This window comes from Lithobates pipiens, unplaced genomic scaffold (assembly GCF_037356315.1).
Source record: "Lithobates pipiens isolate NorthernLeopardFrog02 unplaced genomic scaffold, aLitPip1_a1.2 Scaffold_23, whole genome shotgun sequence".
Taxonomy (NCBI): Eukaryota; Metazoa; Chordata; class Amphibia; order Anura; family Ranidae; genus Lithobates; species Lithobates pipiens.
The window spans coordinates 310,610,690-310,632,392 of record NW_027507785.1 but is presented as its reverse complement, the minus strand read 5'-3'; the positions used below and the strand labels follow the sequence as shown (position 1 = coordinate 310,632,392).

Below are 21,703 nucleotides of genomic sequence, written 5' to 3'. Positions count from 1 at the left end.
CGGGCAATGAAGAAGGCAGACTACAAGGGACCCCCTAGCAACCGGTATTTAGAGGTGAGTAAAAATTTTTTTTTTTTGCCAATTTTTTTTTTTTATGAATTTTAAGCAGCTTTTCATTTTTTGGTGGCAACACCATTTTAAAGGAGAGAGCCATTGTATATAATTGTATATAATTATTTTTGTAGGTTTTGTAAGTTTCATTGCACAATGACCTCTGTGAAAGAAACATTCCAGCGCAGCCTCCGCCATCTGGCGGTCCCCTGAGGGAATGACAACAACAAGGAAGTGCTGTGACGAATCAGCTGCTGTGAATCTGCAGCTGTGTGGAAAGTGCTGCTCTGTGTTTGCCCTTCCCTGGGAGACTTTGCTCAGGGCTGCAGCCATTGCATTTGCTGGCTGATGGCAGCTCTGAGGCTGTACAGACACCTCCTGCAGCCGCCCCAGTGCTGCAGGCTCAGTAGCAGGGCTGCCCAGGCCTTCCCTGTCCTCAGAGGGGACATCCTGCCCATCCACAGACATGTCTATGAGGCTAATTCCAGGAACAGCGACCGCTGCAGGGAAAGGTGAGCCGGATACGACTTCTCCTCATAGGTGACCCTGTTAGGGGACGGCAACAAGGGGTTGCAAGATTAAGACTTCTGCAAACACTTGCAGGTATTACTTTGGTGGTTGAATATTGGAGTTCGCCGTAAGGCAGTGAAGGCGAACCTTGGCACCCCAGATATTTTGAAACTACATTTCCCATGATGCTCAATAGGCATGGGCTCCGGCGTGTTCGCACAGCCCACGTGCAGAGCCCGCCAGGAAGTTGGCACTGCGCTGTGCTAATTACAGGCAGTGAGACATTTTCCTGATGTGCGGCTGCAGATATCGGGAAATGTCTCACTGCCTGTGATTAGCGCAGCGCAGTGGCGACTTCCTGGCGGGCGCTGCACGTGTTTTGTGTGAACACGCAGGAGCCCATCCCTAATGCTCAAATACGCTATGAGCATCATGGGGAAATATAGTTCCAAAACATCTGGGGTGCCAAGGTTTGCCATCACTGTCCTGAGGGCTCATGCACATAATCATATGTGGTGCTATAATGTAAAATACGTGTGTATTTCACTACCCAGGAGCCTCCAGAGTTGTGTACATCCTCCTGAATGACAGGATGTGGCTGCACACAGGCATACTCAGCTCCAAAGGTATGGATATATGCCCCCTGGAAGCAGATTGTCTGTTTGCATCTGGGGATGCTCAGAGCTGGGTATACCTGCATACCAGTGTTAATTTCGTAGACTAAAACATTTTCGTTGAGTAAATGAATACTATTTTGGTCGACTAAAATACAACTAAAACAATTGAGATGACTAAAATACAACTAAAAGAGTATGACTTGGACCCCTTTCACACTTAGGCATTTTAGTGCTAGAAATAGCACCTGAAAACTGCCTCCCATTCATTACAATGGGTGCTTTCACACCCGGGCGGTGCACTTGCAGGAGATTCAGAAAAGTCCTGCAAGCGTTATCTTTGCGGCGGTGCACGCTCCCAAAACGCCCCCCCTGCCCATTGCAATGAATGCCTGAAAAGCGCTTCCGAAGTGCCACAACAAAGGAGTTTTTAACCCCTTTTTTGGGGCTAAAAGCGCCATTTGAACAGCGGTAAAGTGCCGCTAATATGAGCAGCGCTTTAGTGCTAAGGGCCGGCGCTTTCAGCGTGAAAGCAGCCTAAAGCTACTTTCACAATGAGGAGCTTTACAGGCGCTACAGCATTAAAAATAGCACCTGTAAAGAGGCTCTCCTGTCTCTCCAGTGTAAAAGCCCGAGGGTCCTGCAAGCCACATCTTTGTTTACACTAAAGCGCCCCTGCCCATTGAAAACAATGGGGCAGCGGCGTTTTGCAGGTGGTTTTAACCCTTTTTCAGCCGCTATCGGTGGTTAAAACCGCCCCGCTAGCGTCCGAATAGCGCCACTAAAATTACAGTAAAGCGGCACTGAAAATAGCGCTGCTTTACCACCGACGTACCCATCGCCCCAGTCTGAAAGTAGCCTAAAACTAAATTGAAATTTTGACATAAAAAATTAACACTGGTCTGAAGTGCATGTTCAAACCTAAATACCATAAATAATCGATTCGCCTTTTCACTCCCGCAGTATATAATGTGTTTGGAAATTGTAGAGAAATGCTTAAATAGTGCATTACAATTTAACTATATGCATTCGATTTTAGTTGACTAAAATGTATTGGAGATTTAGTCGACTAAATATGACTAAAAACAATGGCAGAAGACTAAAACTAAATCAAAATTTGCTGCAAAAACTAACACTGCTACATACAGCCCTTTCCTGCCATACTTTTGTACAGTACAGGCAGCGGGCACCAAAATTCTGCCGTATTTTACGTAATCGGCCTAGCAGTATAGGCATAGCTTCCAACTGTCCCTGATTTCGAGGGACTGTCCCTGGTTTGGAACAAATTCCCTCTTTCCTCCTCGTTTGTCCCTCATTTTGGTCTGATCTATATAATTTTATATAAAATGCACTTTTTCTTTCAAAAAGTGTTTCCCAGCGCTAAGCCTTTCATTCAATTTCTAAATTGCTGCATCTGTAAATTTTAAAAGCCAATATAAAGGAATAGTAGTGGTAAAAAAAAAAAAAGCACTTGTGGGTTTAATTAATCCATCCTTCGTCATCTTTTTTGTATAGTTCTCCTTTAAGGGGGTGTGTGTTCTATATTATTATTTAAGGTATTTATAAAGCGCTGTCAATTTACGCAGCACTTTACATATATATTGTACATTCACATCAGTCCCTACCCTCAAGGAGCTTACAATCTAATTTACCTAACTCACATTCATATACTAGGGCCAATTTAGACAGAAGCCAATTAACCTACCAGCATGTCTTTGGAGTGTGGGGGAAACCAAAGTAGCCGGAGGAAACCCACACAGGCACAAGAAGAACATGCAAACTCCAGGCAGGTAGTGTCATGGTTGGATTCGAACCAGCGACCCTTTTTACTGCTAGGCAAGAGTGCTAACCACTACACCACTGTGCCGCCTGCCTATACCTCAGTGGTCATCAACTTCTGTCCCCTGGGCCCACTAACAGGCCAGGTTTGCAAGATAACTGAAATACATCAATGGTGATATAATTTGCTGCTCAGTGATTGCAGTACTCTAGTCTGCATCTCCCCAAGATAATACATAAAACCTGGCCTGTTTTAGGACAAGGTTGATGACCACTGCTATACCTACATACTTTTGCTAATAGGTGTCCCTAGTTCCCATCTCAGAAAGTTAGGAGGTATGAGTGTAGGCCTGTGTGCATGAGCCAGGATAACAGGGGTAAAATGAAATGCTGAGTCCGGTGTGGTTGTACGGTGAGTCTGGTTAGTGCAGACCTGACTGGGGTTCTCGGTCACCCTGTGCCCTTAATAGACATAGGGTGACTTACACATAGGAGGGGCTGGGGGAGCTGGACAAGGAGTTTCCCGACCTCTCTAAGGTAAGCTGGGTTCCACAAGCCCCCCACCCAAAGTCACTCCCGTCACAAGCCCTTATAACAGTTTTCAGCATTTGTACTCTGTACCATTTGCACTGGCTGATGTTGCAGGTCGGAGGGTTTGGGCATACACCTGTGGCCAATATTAAAGCTAAACTCCCACTTTTAAAATGGTTAATTTAGACCACGCTGGTCCAAATGAACTAATACCTTTTTACTATGGGCTGTTTCACACTTGTGCCTTCTGAGGAGCAGTTTGCATTCAGATTGCTTTTCAGAGGGCATTTGGCAAGCAGTGAGGAGGTGCCAAATTTCTTTTAATTTTAGGCCAATATGTATGCTGCTACATATTTATGGTAAAATAAGTGTCTATTGATTGGTTTATACAAAAGTTATAGCGTCTACAAACGATGTGATATTTGTATAAATTTTTTTTTAAACTAGTAATGGTGGTGATAAGTGACTTATAGCGGCACTGTAATATTGCGGCGGACATTCTGACACTTTTTGGGAACCATTGACCCTGTGATCAGTGCTAAAAATATGCACTGTCACTGTACTATTGACACTAACTGGGAAGGAGTTAACATCAGGGGCGACCAAAAGGTTAAATGTGGGCCTAGCTTGTGTGAGGTGCTTTTACTAGGGGAAGACTTGGATCCTAGTTCCTGCTTTGCAGAGACACAGGATCCATGCCTTCCTTTCTGTCAGAAAGGCGATCTGCCTTGTTTACATAGGCAGATTGCAGTTCTATCTCTCTGGCTAATGATCGGACATGGTGCCGATGGACATTGAGTCTGCAATACCTGCTGATAGGCTCAGACCGAGCCACCAGTGGCGTGCATTCGTGCCCACCCTACCCGACAGAGCAGGACCCTGTGGCAGTAAAACTGCTGCTAAGTGATTAAACCTTACTCCCACCTAACATTTTTTTATTTTTTTTGCCAGGTTTTTATTTCCATTATTTTTTATCCTTGGGACGCTCGTTCCAGAAGAGGAGCGTTCTGTTGTCACAAGGACAAGATTTCGTAGGCAGCAAATAAAACGTTGTCAGAAGTCGTCACCCCCCCATCAAAAAAAACAAAACTATTTTGTCTGTGTCCCCATTGAAGAGATTGTTCATCAGTTTCGGTTCTGAGCTGAGAGAATTCCCTCCCAATATTTAGAGATTTAGACAGCAATAAAAAACCTGGCGGGGGCTCCAACCCTTTGCCTGTTTTATGCAAACAAAAAAAGCGTTGGCTGGAGTTGGGATTCAATTCATTTGCACCTGGAGTGGAACACTTTTGCAAAAACATTTTTTTCCGTCGGCTCCTAATTGGTGTCATCTAGTCATCTCCAGCAGGTCACCATTTATGACCTGATCTTGTAAATGTTGGCTGTAGATATATTTTGCAGTGTAAATAGCTGGAGTCTCTTTTCCTTTGATTGCACGTTGATGAAAGGTTGCCTATAAAATGATGATCATCTGGAATTTTGCTAATTTATCTCGTTACATCCTATTAAATGGTATGAGGAGGCCTGTGATGACAATAATTGTCGCACTCAGGCGTCTCGTAAAATTTACAAGTCATTCAGCAAGCTAAGCAGGTCTGGGGCCCTATTAAATCAATAACAGGAGCTTTAATAGTGACACGTCCCTCATCTAGATCAGGGGGTCTCTAAACTTTTTCTAAACAAATGTCCAGTTTACTGTCCTTCAGACTTTGAGGGGGCCGGACAGTGGGAGTAGGAAATGTTATGGCATCATTGGGGAAACATGTCATTACTTTGGTATTAGGGAAATTATTGTGTCCCATCATTGGTGTCATTGGGAGGAATAGTGCCCCATTGTTGGTGTCATTGCACAAATTATTACCCCATCCTTGGTGTCAGTGGGAGGAATAGTGCCCCATTGTTGGTGTCCGTGCACAAATTATTACCCCATCCTTGGTGTCAGTGGGAGGAATAGTGCCCCATTGTTGGTGTCAGTGCACAAATTATTACCCCATCCTTGGTGTCAGTGGGAGGGATAGTGCCCCATTGTTGGTGTCATTGCACAAACTATTACCCCATCCTTGGTGTCATTGGGAGGAATAGTGCCCCATTGTTGGTGTCATTGCACAAATTAATACCCCATCCTTGGTGTCAGTGGGTGAAATAGGGCCCCAAGGGCTTGGATAAAGGAAAGGAAAGGGCCACAGTTTGGAGACCATTGTTCTAGAGTGTAGAAACCTTAAAGCCAAATTCTGGAGACTTCTAGAATAATCTAAAATTGTCATTCCTTCCTAAATATCTATTGCTTATTTTTTCTTTGTATGCCCATTCATATCTGACGCTTGACGATTCTCTGGCCACCATGTCTACCATGTCTGATAAGCTTGAGACCTTTTTTACATAGAATTTTCTTTACATAGAATCTTGACAAACTTTTTACAAGGTAGGTCTTTCCTTAGTTCTCTCTAATTTCTTAGCTTGGGAGTGGCAAACAGGATGCATAGCCAATTTGTACACACATGCCAATTAACGTACCACCGTGTCTTTGGAATATGGGAGGAAACCCATGAAAGCACAGGGAGAACATGCATACTCCATACAGATGGTGTCCTGTCCTGGCCAAGATTCCAGGTGAGAACCCCAGTGCTGATAGGCGTAAGTGTTAGCCACTAAGCCACTTTTTTTTATTTTTTTATTACCCCTATGTGATCACATACTGTAAGTACAATGGAACCTTGGTTTACGAGTAACACAGTTAATGAGCGTTTTGAAAGACGAGCAACTTTTTTTCCTTTTTTTAAATTCTGACTCGGTTTGCGAGTGTCTCGCAAAACGAGCAGAATTCAAGCTAATGGGGTGTGCAGTACTGCGTTTGGCCAGAGGTGTGGGGGCGCCGTGGACACTCGGAACAGTTCAGTGCCGTTTGGAAATACTGAGAATCACTAGTAAATACCTGCATTTGGCCAGTCGCCAGGGACACTTGGAACGGTTCGGTGCCGTTTGGAAATACTCGGAATCACTCGTAAATACTTGTAAACACTAGGAATTACCAAGTATTTCCGTTCCCGAGTCTTTCCGAGTTCAGCCAAGCTGTCCTTGAGTATTTCTGAGGCTCTCCGGCACCCCCTACCTTTGGCCACATGCAGTATTGCATGCAATAGAATTATCTTCATTTCCATTGACTTCTTTGGGGAAACTCGCTTTGATATGCAAGTGCTTTGGATTACAAGCATTCCCCTGGAACAGATTATGCTCGTAATTCAAGGTTCCACTGTACAGGCTTTCTTTAGTCTATTAGACCCTTGATGTCTCCCCTGCTCTTGCCTTCACTGAAGCAAGTGAATTGCAGATCATTCACTAATAGCTTCTACCCTGGCTGCTGTGGATGGGGAGATTTACATTTGAACCCAGAAATGATGTAATACACATTGTTTCTGTGTTCTGGGCTTGAAGGTAGGGTAGTGGAGCCTGGAATCCATGGCGGGGCGGTCCGGTGGGACCTTTGTTGGGGTGTAGAAGTGAAGCCAGACAAATCCCTTCCACCAGAGAGCCCATCGCCTGCTGTACAAATGTGAACACTAGAGGCCTGGACTGCGTTTGTCTGTTCTACCAGCCGCCATTTATAAATGTCACTGGAAGACAAGGAGTTAAACATGGCCCCATAACAACTGGCTGTCTGGCGCTCTTTGCTCCAGGACATGGATGGTCACTCCTACATCACCAATTGCCATTCAGGATTACTGGTAATGACTTCACAGAGAAGAAAAGGTGACAAGACCAGTCAGAGACTGGCAAGATGAATGGCTTCAGGGTACCGGTATCCACAGCTGGACTTGTTCTTACTATGGGAGAGAAGTACTAGGCTGGAGGCAGCCATGAATGGGCCTGAGAACCCGACAGGGACTTTGGCAAAGGCAGGGCTGTTTGGCACCAAACGGGGCTGCACGGTGGAGATCACTGGAACAGGGCGAAAGGTAGGCATGTAAACAGGCAGGCTGCACTCAGGAGGGTGTGAGATTCATTAAATAACTCGTACTAACAGTAGAGTTGTCCTTTAATTATTCAAACATTTTATTATATTTACCTGGCAGTTGAAAACATGGGTACCCTGTAAAAAAAATGTTTCCTATAAAAGGTTGGTAGTTGATATATAATAGAAAAAATATGACTTCATCAGGGGATGATGAAGTCACGTGACTGTGACGAACACGCGTCGGGAACACTAGATACCGGAAGTGACGTGGGCGAGCGCGCTGCACGTTTTTTGTTGCCAGTTTCATAATGTATAATGTGAGTACCTGGTTTTTACTTTGTTGCTACTAATAAACATTTTTCAAAAAATACTACACAATCAATCTTCCCTATTGTTCCTATATCAACCCATGCCCTATTTGCGAGGTTCACCCGCTCCAGTGAGTTAAAAGGGGATGCCGATTGTAAACAGGACACATACACCAGCAGAGCCGGAGACGACAATTTGGGATGGTTACCAGGGGGCACACAACGGTTCCATAACAAAGATATATTTATATGCTGTTACCTTACAGCCGTAAGTTAAGGGGATACCCATATACCGTATTTAGCTTCACAGAGGATAAGAAGCCACCTATCACCAGCACTTCACTGCAGAAAGTGACCACCAGTACTTCATTTTTTTTTTATCTGATATACAGTCACTATATATGCTGCACCATATTATATTTTTGGAAAAAATGAATTCTTCACGGACACATTGACTATATTCACTTAGATAAAAGACTTTTATTTAATATTTTTCACAATTTTTTATTGTCGCTGCTATTAATCCTACTGCTTTTACTTAGGAAATAGTAATGATTAATGTGTGATACATGCACTTTTATCTTATATTCAAGTTGGTAGTTGATATATAATTACATTATATGATGGTTTCAGATTAAAATATCTTACAAGAAGTGTGATTGTGTCATTTTGTAGGTACCTGGAGCTTACGGAAAAGGTGAAGTTGGGAGGAGGCGAGAACGCCATCTTGCGCCATACACAGAGGAACAAAAAGCTGCTGGCGCGGGAGAGGTTAAAGCTACTTTTGGACAATGAAAACTTCCTTGAATTATCTCCATTAGTGGGTCTCGGTCTGCCGTACGGGGATGTGCCTTCTGCTGGATGCCTAGCTGGTACAGTTAGTCCTTAACCAGTTCAGCTCCCACTATAGACCAAAGCAATCTTCACATTTCTTCTATGGGCCTGTTTATTCTGCTATAATCTTGTCATTAAGATAACAAAGCAATACATACAATATTATTATTATATATTTTTTTTTAGGACAAACAAGGCTTTATTTTGGTGATATTGCCTTGCAAAAAAAAAAATGTATGCAATCCATAGACAAAAATGTAACAAAATCGAAAAAAAAAAAAAACACCATTTGTTTTTCTTAAGCCTCATACACACGGTCGGACTTTGTACAAAGTTTTCCGTGGACTTTTGTACAAAGGGCGTGGTCCACAAGTTTGTATTGCATACACACGGTCTGACTTTTTGACAATGAACACGAACGTAATGACGTCACAACGTACTGACGCCGCTTCAAAAGAGGACGTTCAATGACTCCAGCGCCACCTTTGGTGAACTTCTGTATTGTAGTCTGATCTTTTGCATTGGTTCTGAGCATGCGTGTTTGTACCTTGTACAAAAGTCCGATGCTTTTGCGTACACACGGTCGGACTTTGCTCCATCGGACTTTTGTTGCCAGAAAGTTTGTCCGTTCGCACAGCCAACAAAAGTCCGATGAAAACAGAAAAAGTTTGTCCGATGGAGCGTACACACAGTCGGATGTTGCTCCAAAACAGCTAATTTGCATGTTTGTTGTCAAAAAGTCCGACCGTGTGTACGGGCCTTTAGTTTAAAAAAAATGTAAGTATTTAACTTAAAATGATAAAATTATACATTTTATTTAGGGTTGCACTGATATAATTTTTTTTTTTTTTTTTTTATCCGCGAGTATCAGTACCAGTAGCAATACTTTCGGTCAAATACTCGCCAATGGCGAGTACCAATACTTTGCGGTGCGATTTGAGTCAGTACAAAATAAATTGGGGAAAATCACACAGGAAAGAATCGCATTCCATTTGAACAGGAATGTAGTAGTTCTTGTCTGAATTGCATGCTATTTCCTCCACTGCTACTGTATGTGCATAGAAAGGGAAAAGCGCAATCTAGTGGGCAGTTTGTTAAAATGTTAGGCTACTTTCACACTGAGGCGCTTTACAGGCGCAATAACGCTAAAAAAGGCACCTGCAAAAGCGCCTTGAAAGAGCCTCTCCTCTCACTCCAATTTAAAAGCCCGAGGGCTTTCACACTGGAGCGGTGCGCTGGCGGGACGGTAAAAAAAAGTCCTGCAAGCCGCATTTTTTCAGCACTGTAGGAGCGGTGTATACACCGCTCCTAAAGCGCCCCTGCCCATTGAAATCAATGGGTAGCGCCGCCGAACCGCCAGCAATGCACCGAAAATCTCCACAAAAACGGTAAATCCCTGCTTTAAATATAGAGGCGCTTTACTGCCGACGTCCTCGACGCCCCATTGTGAAAGTAGCCCTGGAACTCTGCTCAAAGGTGTCCCGCTCCTGCTGATAGAAAAATCACTCCGGCTGGAGGTGCTCACAGGGCTGGAGTAGAAGTTCCAAGACCCCGTATGCACAGGGTGGAAATGATTTCCTCCAGCCCTGTGAGCACCTCCAGCGGCTGTGATTTGCTATCATCAGCAGAGCCAGGACACTTATGCAGATTTTGCATTGAACTGAACTTAACTAAAAAAAATAAAAGATAAAATTCAGCAGCTACAAATACTGTAGCTGCTGACTTTTATAATAAGGACACTTACCTGTCCAGGAATCCTGCAATGTCGTCAACTTAAGACGATTCATTCAGCTTTGGGTGCAGGCACCGGCGCCGGCATTGCAAGTAAGGGAAAGCGTCAGCGGAGTCTTCAGGCTTCACAGTCGGTTTCCTACTGTGCATTGCACGAGTCGCGCTGCACTTTCTGAATGGTCCGTTGTCTCCTGGGACACATACAGGTCCCAGAAGGCAGCGGGGGGAAGGAGGAGGGGCCAGACCCACCAGTTACCCACTCGCCCCCCCCCCCCCCCAAACAGCGAAGCCCTAATAAGCAGAGCCTCCCCTTTTGGGTGTAGTTCCGCTTTAATGTGAGTTCTAATTTGTTTATTAAACTGCTCACTAGCATTGGGGGAAATCGCATGCGATTCGGACAAGAATCACACCGCATTCCTGTTCAAATCGCGTGTAATTTGCAACCATCCATTTTGTATTGGCGCAAAGAAGTACTGAAAAAAAAAAAAGTGGTATCTTTACCGATATCCCTAATTTTATTCTTTAATTTGTCCCATTCAAAATGACACTAATGCACACGGTCGGAAATGGTGACGGAAAAAGTCAGATCGGATTATGTTGTCGGAAAATAAGATCGTGTGTGGGCTCTAGCGGACTTTTTCGGTCAGAATTTCCGCCGGAAAAAGTTTGAGAGCTGGATCTAAAATTTTCCCACAACAAAATCCAATCGGACTTTTTCCGATTGTGTGTAGAGAATTCCAATGCACAAAGTGCCACGCATGCTCAGAAAAAATTTGGAGACGAAAGCTATTGGCTACTGGCCTCTACGTAGTTCCGCCGTATGTTACGAACGTCGCCTCGTTCTGAATGATCGGATTTTCCGACAACTTTGTGCGACCGTGTGTATGCAAGACTAGTTTTGGCCAAAATCCGTTGGAGAAAATCAGAGGGATTTTGTTGTCGGACTGTCTGACCGTGTGTATGGGGCATTGGATTATGATTCTTGAGCAAAGCATTGCAAAGGTATTTACAAATGGAGTAAAAGAAATAATAGTTGGAGAATAGGAAGAAGGGTTAAAAAAAAAAAAAAAACAACCAAAAAAACACGCCCCCTGCTGCTTATGTCTAAAAAGAAGCTACTGTATATACAGTGACTATGTTTTAATCCTTAAATACACATCTTATGTATGTCTTGCATTGTCTGTTGCAGGTATCGGGAAGATTTGTGGTATATGGTGCATGATTATCGCTAATGATGCCACTGTAAAAGGAGGAACCGCCTATCCAATCACAGTGAAGAAGCAGCTGAGGATGCAGGAGATCGCTCTGCAGAACAGGCTGCCCACCGTGTACCTGGTGGACAGCGGAGGAGCCTTTCTGCCTCTGCAGGTACCCCCTGTGCAGCCCCCATGTTGTCTGTGCTGCGGCCTACCCTGAAGAATGTCCTCCACTATCATGATTTCTCTTGTTTTTCAAGGCTCAGCTGTTCCCAGACAAGGAGCACGGTGGAAGGACGTTTTACAATGAAGCCATAATGTCAGCCCTGAAGATCCCACAGGTACAGCAGCAGATGTAGGAGTGATTTTGTAAGGGTAGGCTTGGTTAGGATTGACATTTAGGATTCATGTGTTGATGTGTGTTGTGTTCTGGTTGTGTCCCTGATGGGGAGATTATTCCTCTCTCTTTGGCTCTCTTTGGCTCTCTTCTCTTCCTGATGATCAGTGTCCCTAGTTCAGAAAATTGGAAATCTAACATTTTGACAACAAGTTATGACCAGATTGGGATCTTCCAATGGGGACACCTGTTTTGGTGACAACCATCTAAGCAAGGAAGTTTAAGCTTTTTTTTTTTTTTTTTTTTTGGGATTTTCAGCAGACAAATCAAACTTTTGGGGAGAAAAAGTCCGCTGGAGCCCACACACGATCGAATTGTCCACCAGACTAAGTGCGCCGGATAGTCCGATCGTGTGTATGCGGCATAACTGACACTTTTGATACTTTTTTGGGAACCATTTACATTATTACAGTGATTAGTGCTAAAAATAGGCACTGTTACTGTACTAATGACACTGACAGGGAAGGGGTTAACATCAGGGGCAATCAAAGCGTTAACTGTGTGCCTAGCTGGTGCTTACTAACTGTGTGGGGATTGCTCTGACTGGATGAAGACAGAGACCGGTGTCCCTGCTTAGCAGGATCTCCATCTTCTCGCCTGTCAGAACGGCGATCTGCCTTGATTACATAGGCAGATCAGCGTTCTGCCTCTCTGGGGAATGAGTGTGGGTGGGCGGCGGACATCTGGCCCACTGATTGGTGTCTCCCATGTCCAATCAGCAGGCGATCGCACCTCCGGTGGTGTGCGCGAGCCCCCCAGTGTCTAGTGCACGAAAAGACGTACAGATACATAATTTTGTGCAACAGAGTAGACCTGGTGCAGTAGGCGGTCGGCAAGTGGTTATACTTGTCTGAGCCTGATCTCCATCCAAAGATTTTCACAAGAATAGCAGCTCTTTTCCTCCTCATTGGTTCAGACACAGCAGCGGGAGCCAATGGCTCCCGCTGCTGATCAATTACAGCCAGTAAGGAGGAAGCAGGGGGCAGGGTGGGGCTGAGCCACTGTGTGTGTGTGTGTGTGTGTGTGTGTGTGTGTGTGTGTGTGTGTGTGTGTGTGTGTGTGTGTGTGTGTGTGTGTGTGTGTGATAAACATATATAAAAAAAAACTTTAGTAAAAAAGAAATTGACCTTACAATTGCCCTTTGTTTATGCAGTTTAGGGACGGGGTAAAAAGCTATAAATGAAAGGGAAAATAAAGGCAATAAACTTGCCTCCTCTCTAATGGTCCGGGTCCCTCACTGGTGCCAGCATCCTCTCTCTGAGTGCCGGTGTTCTGACACAAAGTGTCCGCCTATCGGATAGTGTCCGGGCCAAACTGCGCAAGCGCAGCGCTTGTGCAGTACGGGGGTCAAGGAGAAGCTGAACATCTCCAAAGAAGAACGGTGCCTGCGCCCTGAGTCCAGGTTGAAGCCCCACCATCCAAGTGGACATAGGGTTGCTCATAGTAATAGGGCCCCTCGTGGGCTCGCTTCGCTCGCCACACTTTGCTCGCCACACTTTGCTCGCCACGCTTCGGGCACGGCCTCGCTTCGCTTGGCTCATTTATATTCTAACTCTATGTCCACTTGGATGGTGGGGCTTGAACCTGGACTGGAACCTGGACCTGGCCGTTTATCTTCGGAGATGTTCGGCTTCTCATTGTCCCCCGTACTGCGCAAGCGCAGTACAGGGCGAATAGTATGTGATGGGGGACAGTATCTGATAGGACACCGGTCTTCAGGCATCTCTATTGGCCGGCGCGGGATGACGTAACTTCTAAGCACGTGCAGGAAACATTCATCCTGGTGTAAGCCGAGCTGCACACACACAGTTTACATGCTGCAAAAGACTGTAAGCATGCAGGTACTGTAGATGTATTTCATTGCAGAAGAGACATTGGGTTTAATTTATTAAAAAGGCAAATAGACTGTGCACTTTGCAAGTGCAGTTGCACTCATCTTCTGGCAATTCCTAATTATCACTTCAAAAATACTCTTTAAAAAAATAAAATAAAAAAACTTGTTTTTTGGATCAGGTGGCGGTAGTGTGCGGCTCGTGTACAGCTGGCGGGGCGTACATCCCAACCATGGCAGAAGAGACCATCATAGTGGACAGGATTGGAACTATATTTTTAGCGGGACCCCCACTTGTTAAGGCTGCTACAGGGGAGGACGTAACGGCTGAAGAACTTGGCGGAGCCAAACTTCACTCCAGGTAACACAGCCCAGCATGCCTAGGAAGAGATGGCTGACTTTGAATTTCAGATTGTTACCTCTTGACAGGCTTAGGTGTCCCTACCCACCTTTTGTGTATTTTAGCGCCTCTTTTTGAATACTCCATAACATAGAATAAAGTAAAACCCAGCAGGGATGGTGGTAGCCCCTTTATTGGAAACAGCAGGTGCAGACCTGAGAACTTGGAGAGTGTGTGTGTGTGTGTGTGTGTGTGTGTGTATATTATATTCTATACCTCACAAAAGTGAGTACACCCCTCACATTTTTTTGTTTATTCTATCTTTTCATGTGACAACACTGAAGAAATGACACTTGGCTACAATGTAAAGTAGTGAGTGTATAGCTTGTATAACAGTGTAAATTTGCTGTCCCCTCAAAATAACTCAACACACAGCCATTAATGTCTAAACCGCTGACAACAAAAGTGAGTACACCCCTAAGTGAAAATGTCCAAATTGGCCCAGTGTCAATATTTTGTGTGGCCACCATTATTTTCCAGCACTGTCTTAACCCTCTTGGACATGGAGTTCACCAGAGCTTCACAGGTTGCCGCTGGAGTCCTCTTCCACTCCTCCATGATGACATCGCAGAGCTGGTGGATGTTGGAGACCTTGTGCTCCTCCATCGTCCATTTAAGGATGCCCCACAGATGCTCAATAGGGTTTAGATCTGGAGACATGCTTGGCCAGTCCATCACCTTTACCCTCAACTTCTTTAGCAAGGCAGTGGTCGTCTTCGAGGTGTGTTTGAGGTTGTTATCTTTGTGGAATACTGCCCTGCGGCCCAGTCTCCAAAGGGAGGGGAGCATGCTTGGTCTCAGTATGTCACAGTACATGTTGGCATTCTTGGTGCCCTCAATGAACTGTAGCTCCCCAGTGCCGGCAGCACTCATTCAGCCCCAGACCATGACATTCCCACCCCATATGCTTGATTGTAGGCAAGACACACTTGTCTTTGTACTCCTCACCTGGTTGCCGTCACACACGCTTGACACCATCTGAACCTAATAAGTTTATCTTGGTCTCATCAGATCACAGGACATGGTTCCAGTAATCCATGTCCTTAGTCTGCTTGTCTACAGTAAACTGTTTGTGGGCTTTCTTGTGCATAATCTTTAGAAGAGGCTTCCTTCTGGGACGACAGCCATGCAGACCAATTTGATGCAGTGTGCAGCGTATGGTCTGAGCACTGACAGGCTGACCCCCCACCCCTTCAACCTCTGCAGCAATGCTGGCAGCACTCATATGTCTATTTCCCAAAGACAACCTCTGGATATGACGCTGAGCACGTGACCTCAACTTCTTTGGTCGAACATGGCGAGGCCTGTTCTGAGTGGAACCTGTCCTGTTAAACTGCTGTATGGTCTTGACCACCGTGCTGCAGCTCAATTTCAGGGTCTTGGCAATCTTCATAGTCAACTGTGTTGACTATGCTTCAGTTTGTGAATAAACAGGAAGCCACTCAGCACAGAGCGCTTCCCATTCATTCACTTCCAATGCAGCCGAGGCTGCAGAGAAAGGGACTGGGGTACCTCTGTCATCAATCTGCTTTTGTCTCAAAAGTGAGACATCAAGGGTCTGTTTAGACCTCTGATATTAAACGGTGTGTGTGTGTGTGTGTGTGTCAGTGGCGGCTGGTGAAGTTTTTGGATGGGGGGGCGCCAGACCCCGCCCATCATGACCCCGCCCATCATTTTGGTCCCTCCCACTTCTCATAAAACACGCCCCTTATGTAATCTGAAAAAAAAATTGACGTGGGTTCCCCCTCCGAGAGCATACCAGGCCCTTAGGTCTGGTATGGATTCCAAGGGGAACCCCCTACGCCGAAAAAACGGCGTGGGGGTCCCCCCCAGATCCACGCCAGACCCTTATCCGAGCACTCTACCCGGCCGGCCAGGAAAGGGGGTGGGGACGAGCGGGCGCCCCCCCCCCTCCTGAGCCGTACCAGGCCGCGTGCCCTCAACATGGGGGGGTGCCTTGGGGGAGGGGGGGCGTGCGGCCCCCCCCACCCCAAAGCACCTTGTCCCCATGTCGATGAGGACAAGGGCCTCTTCCCGACAACCCTGGCCGTTGGTTGTCGGGGTCTGCGGGCGGGGGGGCTTATCGGAATCCGGGAGAAAAAAAAACACAACACAGGGTTAAAATATTTTATTGCACAGCTCCGGGGGTCTTCCGTCTTCGGGGGTCTTCTCGCCGGACTCCTCCACTATCTTCTTGTAGCTCTTTTGCTAGCGGAGGAGTCCGGCTTTCTTCCTCCCCGCCGGCCTCTTCTTCCGACTTTGGGGGTCTTGTCCCCCTCTTCGGTTCTTCTGCCGGGCCACCACGCCTTCTTATAGCTCTTTTACAGGCGGTGGCCCGGTCTTCTGTCGCCGCCGCCGCCGCCTTCCGTTCTTCTTCTTCTTCTTCTCCTCCAGGAGATGTTGACTCGACGAGCTCTCCGGCCGCAATGCCAGAGCCGCGCTGTGCTGCCACTTATATAGGGACAATGGGGCGGTGTCACATGGGTTGATGTCACATGGACTGTCGCCATGTGACATCAACCCATGTGACCAACCCATGTGACATCAACCCATGTGACACCGCCCATTGTCACTATATAAGTGGCAGCGCAGCGCGGCTCTGGCATTGCGGCTGGAGAGCTCGTCGAGTCAACATCTCCTGGAGGAGAAGAAGAAGAACAAGAAGAAGAAGAACAAGAAGAAGAAGAAGACCGGGCCACCGCCTGTAAAAGAGCTATAAGAAGGCGCGGTGGCCCGGCAGAAGAACCGAAGAGGGGGACAAGACCCCCGAAGTCGGAAGAAGAGGCCGGCGGGGAGGAAGAAAGCCGGACTCCTCCGCTAGCAAAAGAGCTACAAGAAGATAGCGGAGGAGTCCGGCGAGAAGACCCCCGAAGACGGAAGACCCCCGGAGCTGTGCAATAAAATATTTTAACCCTGTGTTGTGGTTTTTTTTTGTACTTTTTTTCACAGGTGAATGGGTAGGGGTACATTGTACCCCATACTCATTCACATAGGGTGGGGGGCCGGTATCCGTGGGCCCCCTTATTAAAGGGGGCTCCCGGATTCCGATAAGCCCCCCGCCCGCAGACCCCGACAACCAACGGCCAGGGTTGTCGGGAAGAGGCCCTTGTCCTCATCGACATGAGGACAAGGTGCTTTGGGGTGGGGGGGCCGCACGCCCCCCCTCCCCCAAGGCACCCCCCCATGTTGAGGGCACGCGGCCTGGTACGGCTCAGGAGGGGGGGGGCCGCCCGCTCGTCCCCACCCCCTTTCCTGGCCGGCCGGGTAGTGTGCTCGGATAAGGGTCTGGTGTGGATCTGGGGGGAACCCCACGCCGTTTTCTCGGCGTAGGGGTTCCCCTTGGAATCCATACCAGACCTAAGGGCCTGGTATGCTCTCGGAGGGGGAACCCACGCCAATTTTTTTTCTGAAATTTGGCGAGGAGTTTCCCTTTCAGAGCTCATTCTCTGATTGGCCACGGCAAAAGTCGCCTGGCCTGGGGAAACCTTTCTGGCTGTGAAGTGTGAAAGCTTTTTTTCCATTCATTCAGCTAAATGCATGAACATTTAACAAAGTAGAAACTATAAGGTCTTTATGCGGTGACTTGACTCACCTCCTGCCTGTCTTGCAGCTCCGCTCGGGCTGAGGAACGGAGCTGCCGACGTCACTTCCGGGTTTCGTAAAGCAGCCGAAAGCCGGAAGTGACGTGCCTGTCTAAGAATGACAATGCTACCGCCCGTAGAATCACAGTGATTTTACGGGCGGAAGCCAGTCGGTGTTCTGCAGTGCGCCGCAAGGCGGGTTTTTAACGCGCAAATGAAGCGCCATGGATGCAATCTTGTGATTGCATCGACGTGGCGCTTCTCATAGTGCACCGTGACCGGCGCCACAGTACACTATGTCAAATTGTTAAATGACATTTTTTTTTTTTTTAAATGTCTTAAAGGGCCCGTTTTTTTTTTTTTTTTTTTTTTTTTTTTTAAACTTTTTTTTTTTTTACACCTGTATGTATGTATGTATGTATATGTATGTATGTATGTTCATGTGTGTGTTTGGCTTTGGGTGCACACCCTAATGAAATATGATGTGCACCAATATGCACACTATTATGATGAAGCAGTGTTTGTGAACTGCTGCTTTATCATGTAATTACTGTCAAATGACAGTGATCACCAACTGATTATCCATGTGGTGGGTTCCGAGCACCATCACTGTGACCATAGCCACTAGTTGCAGCTTTGTACACAGCAAGTATACAGCAGGGACATGTAGTCAGGGGAGGCAGATGAGGCAGAGCCTCACCTGCCATGAACATATAAAAAAAACCCCAAAGAATTACCAAAAAAAAAAAAAAATGAGGGTAGTAGCTCGGCAGCCTGGGGTCACAGAGACCCCAAATTTGGGGGGTAGGTAGCTGAAGTTATACCCCACCACTGGTCAAAATAATTACAAGATGACACACACTGTTTGCAACAGACTGAGAGGATGAGCTCACAGTGCCTCTAACTTCTTGTCAGAAGCACTGAGCTTAATGGACAGCTTGGAGCCCTGGACCAATGGTAAAGCACCATTGGAACAAGCTGTCAATAAAAATGCTGCAGTGGAGGCATGCCTCTCACTGCAGTGTCATAGAAGGGGGCATGTGTCTAAAAGACAAATGCTCCCTTCCAGCCCAGCCCTCTTAGAAGGAAAACGCATGGGTTTATGGGTATAAGATTTACCCATAATTCCATGTTTTTCTCGCACAGTTAAGAGGGAGAATGAGAATCTGCTGCCTACTGCAAAGTTTTAATCAAGCTAAATCATATATTATTATGCTATATGTTATAACATAATTGATCATTTATCTATTTACTGTGAAATTACTGATTGGAAGTTATAACTTCAAACTTCAGTAATTTGTCTGTTAAACCACCAAAATAATTATCATATATTATTTGTATTACTAATGGTAACTTAAAGTAGAGTTCCGTCCAAAAGGGAACTTCCGCTTAATTGCTTCTCCCCCCCCCCCCCCCTTGGGTGTCACATTTGGCACCTTTCAGGGGGGAGGGGACCTGTTTTTGACAGGTCCTCTTCCCCACTTCCAGGAGACCTTGCCCGATCTCCCGGAAGCTCAGCCCCCTCCTCCTTCCTCCACCACCAGAATGCGCTTGCATGTGCAGTAGGGAACCAGGCGCGAAGCTGAGAGGCTTCACTGCCAGGTTCCCTTATGCCGCGTACACACGACCAGACTTATGTCCGACAGACTTTCGAAGGAGTTCTGCAGGAGTTCTGACAAAGTTCTGACGGACTTTCCAAATGAGCAGACTTGGCCACACACAATCACACCAAACTCCGACGGATTCGAACATGATGACGTACGACTGGACTCGAATAAGGAAGTTCATAGCCAGTAGCCAATAGCTGCCCTAGCGTCTGTTTTAGTCCGTCAGACTAGCATACACAGGAGCGGATTTCTGGGTCCGGCAGAGTTCTGGCGGAAAAATTTGAAGCATGTTCAATTTCTAAAGTCTGTCAGACTTTTGTGAATCAAAAGTCGGTTGCAGCCCACACACGATCGAATAGTCTACCGGAATCATTCCGTCAGACTTTGGATGTTGAAAAGTCCGGTCGTGTGTACGGGGCTTTACATGGAATAATAGCGGCTGCACCAGACAGTTGACCCGAAGATTGGCTGGGGTGCCAACATCGCGTGCAGGACAGGTAAACATCCATATAGTAAATTTTTTTTCCCCAAGGCGGAACTCCGCTTTAACCACTTGCCACCCAGGCCAATTCTGACACTTCTCTGTTACATGTAAAAATCAGCATTTTTTTTTTTTTTTTTTTTTATTACTCAGAACACCCAAACATTATATATATTTTTTAGCAGACACTTGGGAATAAAATGGTGGTTGTTGCAACTTTTTATGTTAACGGTATTCGTGCAGCAATTTTTCAAACATGTTTTTTGGGGTTTCATAAAGATGAAAAAGAAAACACCACTAAAATAGATACCTAACATGTCACGCTTTAAAATTGCGCACACTTGTGGAATGGCGCCAAACTTCAGTACTTAAAAATCCCCATAGACGATGCTTTACTTTTTTACAGGTTACATGTTTAGAGTTACAGAGGAGGTCTAGTGCTAGAATTATTGCTCTCACTCTAACGTTTGTTGTGTATGTAACCTGTGTGTATCTGGCTCTGATACTAGCCAGTGCTTCACCAGCCACTGACCTCACCGCACTTCCCAGGTATACAGTCCATGTGAATATGCATACACAGTGAATGCTCCTGGCTGGTAGGAAATGCTGGAACTTGTAGTTCCCAATGGTTGCGTGCAGGTGTCCTATGTCCTGTGTACACTTATGACATTCACTCTTCTATTTTAAGTGTTGTCTCCATTCTCTGCCTAGAGTCAGCGGTTGTGTCGATCATTTTGCAGCTACAGAACAGGAAGCATACAGCTGCGCCCGACTCATCGTTTCTACCCTAAACTTTGATCCGCCACCCGACAGCTGTGCCGACTTCGAAGATCCTCTTTATGACACACGTGAATTAGGGGGGCTCGCACCGAGGGACTACAGCTGTACCCTGGACATAAAACTGGTGAGTGTATCAGATTTAGTAATATAAAATTGAGGAATTTATCATAAATATTATATTCAATGGGCACAACTTACTAAACTTTACTAAAACTGGAGCACTCAGAATCTGGTGCAGCTGTGCATGGTAGATAATCGGCTTCTAACTTCAGCTTCTTCAGTTATGCTTTGACAACAAAACCTGGAAGCTGATTGGTTTCTTTGCAGAGCTGCACCAGATTTTGCACTCTTGAGTTTTAGTAAATCTATTGCTCTGTGGTTCCCCTTAGGGGAGATTTCTCCCTACTGTCTGTCCTGGCAACGCCAATTGTGACAAGGTGTCATCGGGACAGGAAGTGAGGGGATATCATTTCAGTTACAACACAGACCATATTAGGAAACCTAACAGAGGCTTTAACCCTTCCCTACTATTTTCAGAAAAGAAATTGGCTTAAAGGGGAACACTAACCCACTCACCCAAAAACAGAAGTTATGCTACCCCCACCCCCCCTACACATTTGAAAACATTTTTTGAAGGGGGGGCGGCTACCTAGTTCTGACTGGTACAAGCTTCCATTTCCACTGCTCGGAGTGGAAGTTCGGTCCTCCCATCCCTGCCTGCAACCTCCTAGGATACATCACAGATCCCACCCAGGAGTCTGCGGGACCATTCAGATTGCGCAGTGCGGCTTGTGCATGGGCAGAACAAAATGAGAAAGTATCTTGGCAAGACCCATTTTTATGGCTACTAAACAAACCATTGTGAAGGCATGCAAAACCCCTCTCCTCTCTTTTAAGGAGGTGAAGCGACTGGTGCATGGCACGTTGATGTAAGAGAGGCTTATGGCAATACTTGCGGACACTAGGGACAATTATCTAAAAATTTGGTAGCCCTGGTTGGACCAGTTTCCAGCGATGAGCAGCCTTTGCACTTTCTGGACCTATAGGAAATGCTGTCGAGCCTACCGGCAATGGCCTTGGATTCCCTGGGGTGGGGCTTACCTTCTTCTTACTTTTTTAT

The 21,703-nt window shown here is 46.1% G+C and overlaps 1 protein-coding gene across 1 annotated transcript in view; it reads left to right on the top strand.

Moving 5' to 3' along the window:
• Positions 1-333: 333 nt before the first annotated feature.
• LOC143926605 (methylcrotonoyl-CoA carboxylase beta chain, mitochondrial-like) overlaps positions 334-21,703 on the top strand; it is a 35,993-nt gene continuing 14,623 nt past the window's right edge. Inside the window, exons 1-6 of the mRNA XM_077450501.1 lie at positions 334-563; positions 8,421-8,617; positions 11,500-11,678; positions 11,767-11,847; positions 13,917-14,095; positions 20,515-20,707. Coding sequence (XP_077306627.1) covers positions 400-563; positions 8,421-8,617; positions 11,500-11,678; positions 11,767-11,847; positions 13,917-14,095; positions 20,515-20,707 — 993 coding nt within the window. The 5' untranslated portion in view covers positions 334-399. The remainder of the gene's footprint in view (positions 564-8,420; positions 8,618-11,499; positions 11,679-11,766; positions 11,848-13,916; positions 14,096-20,514; positions 20,708-21,703) is intronic.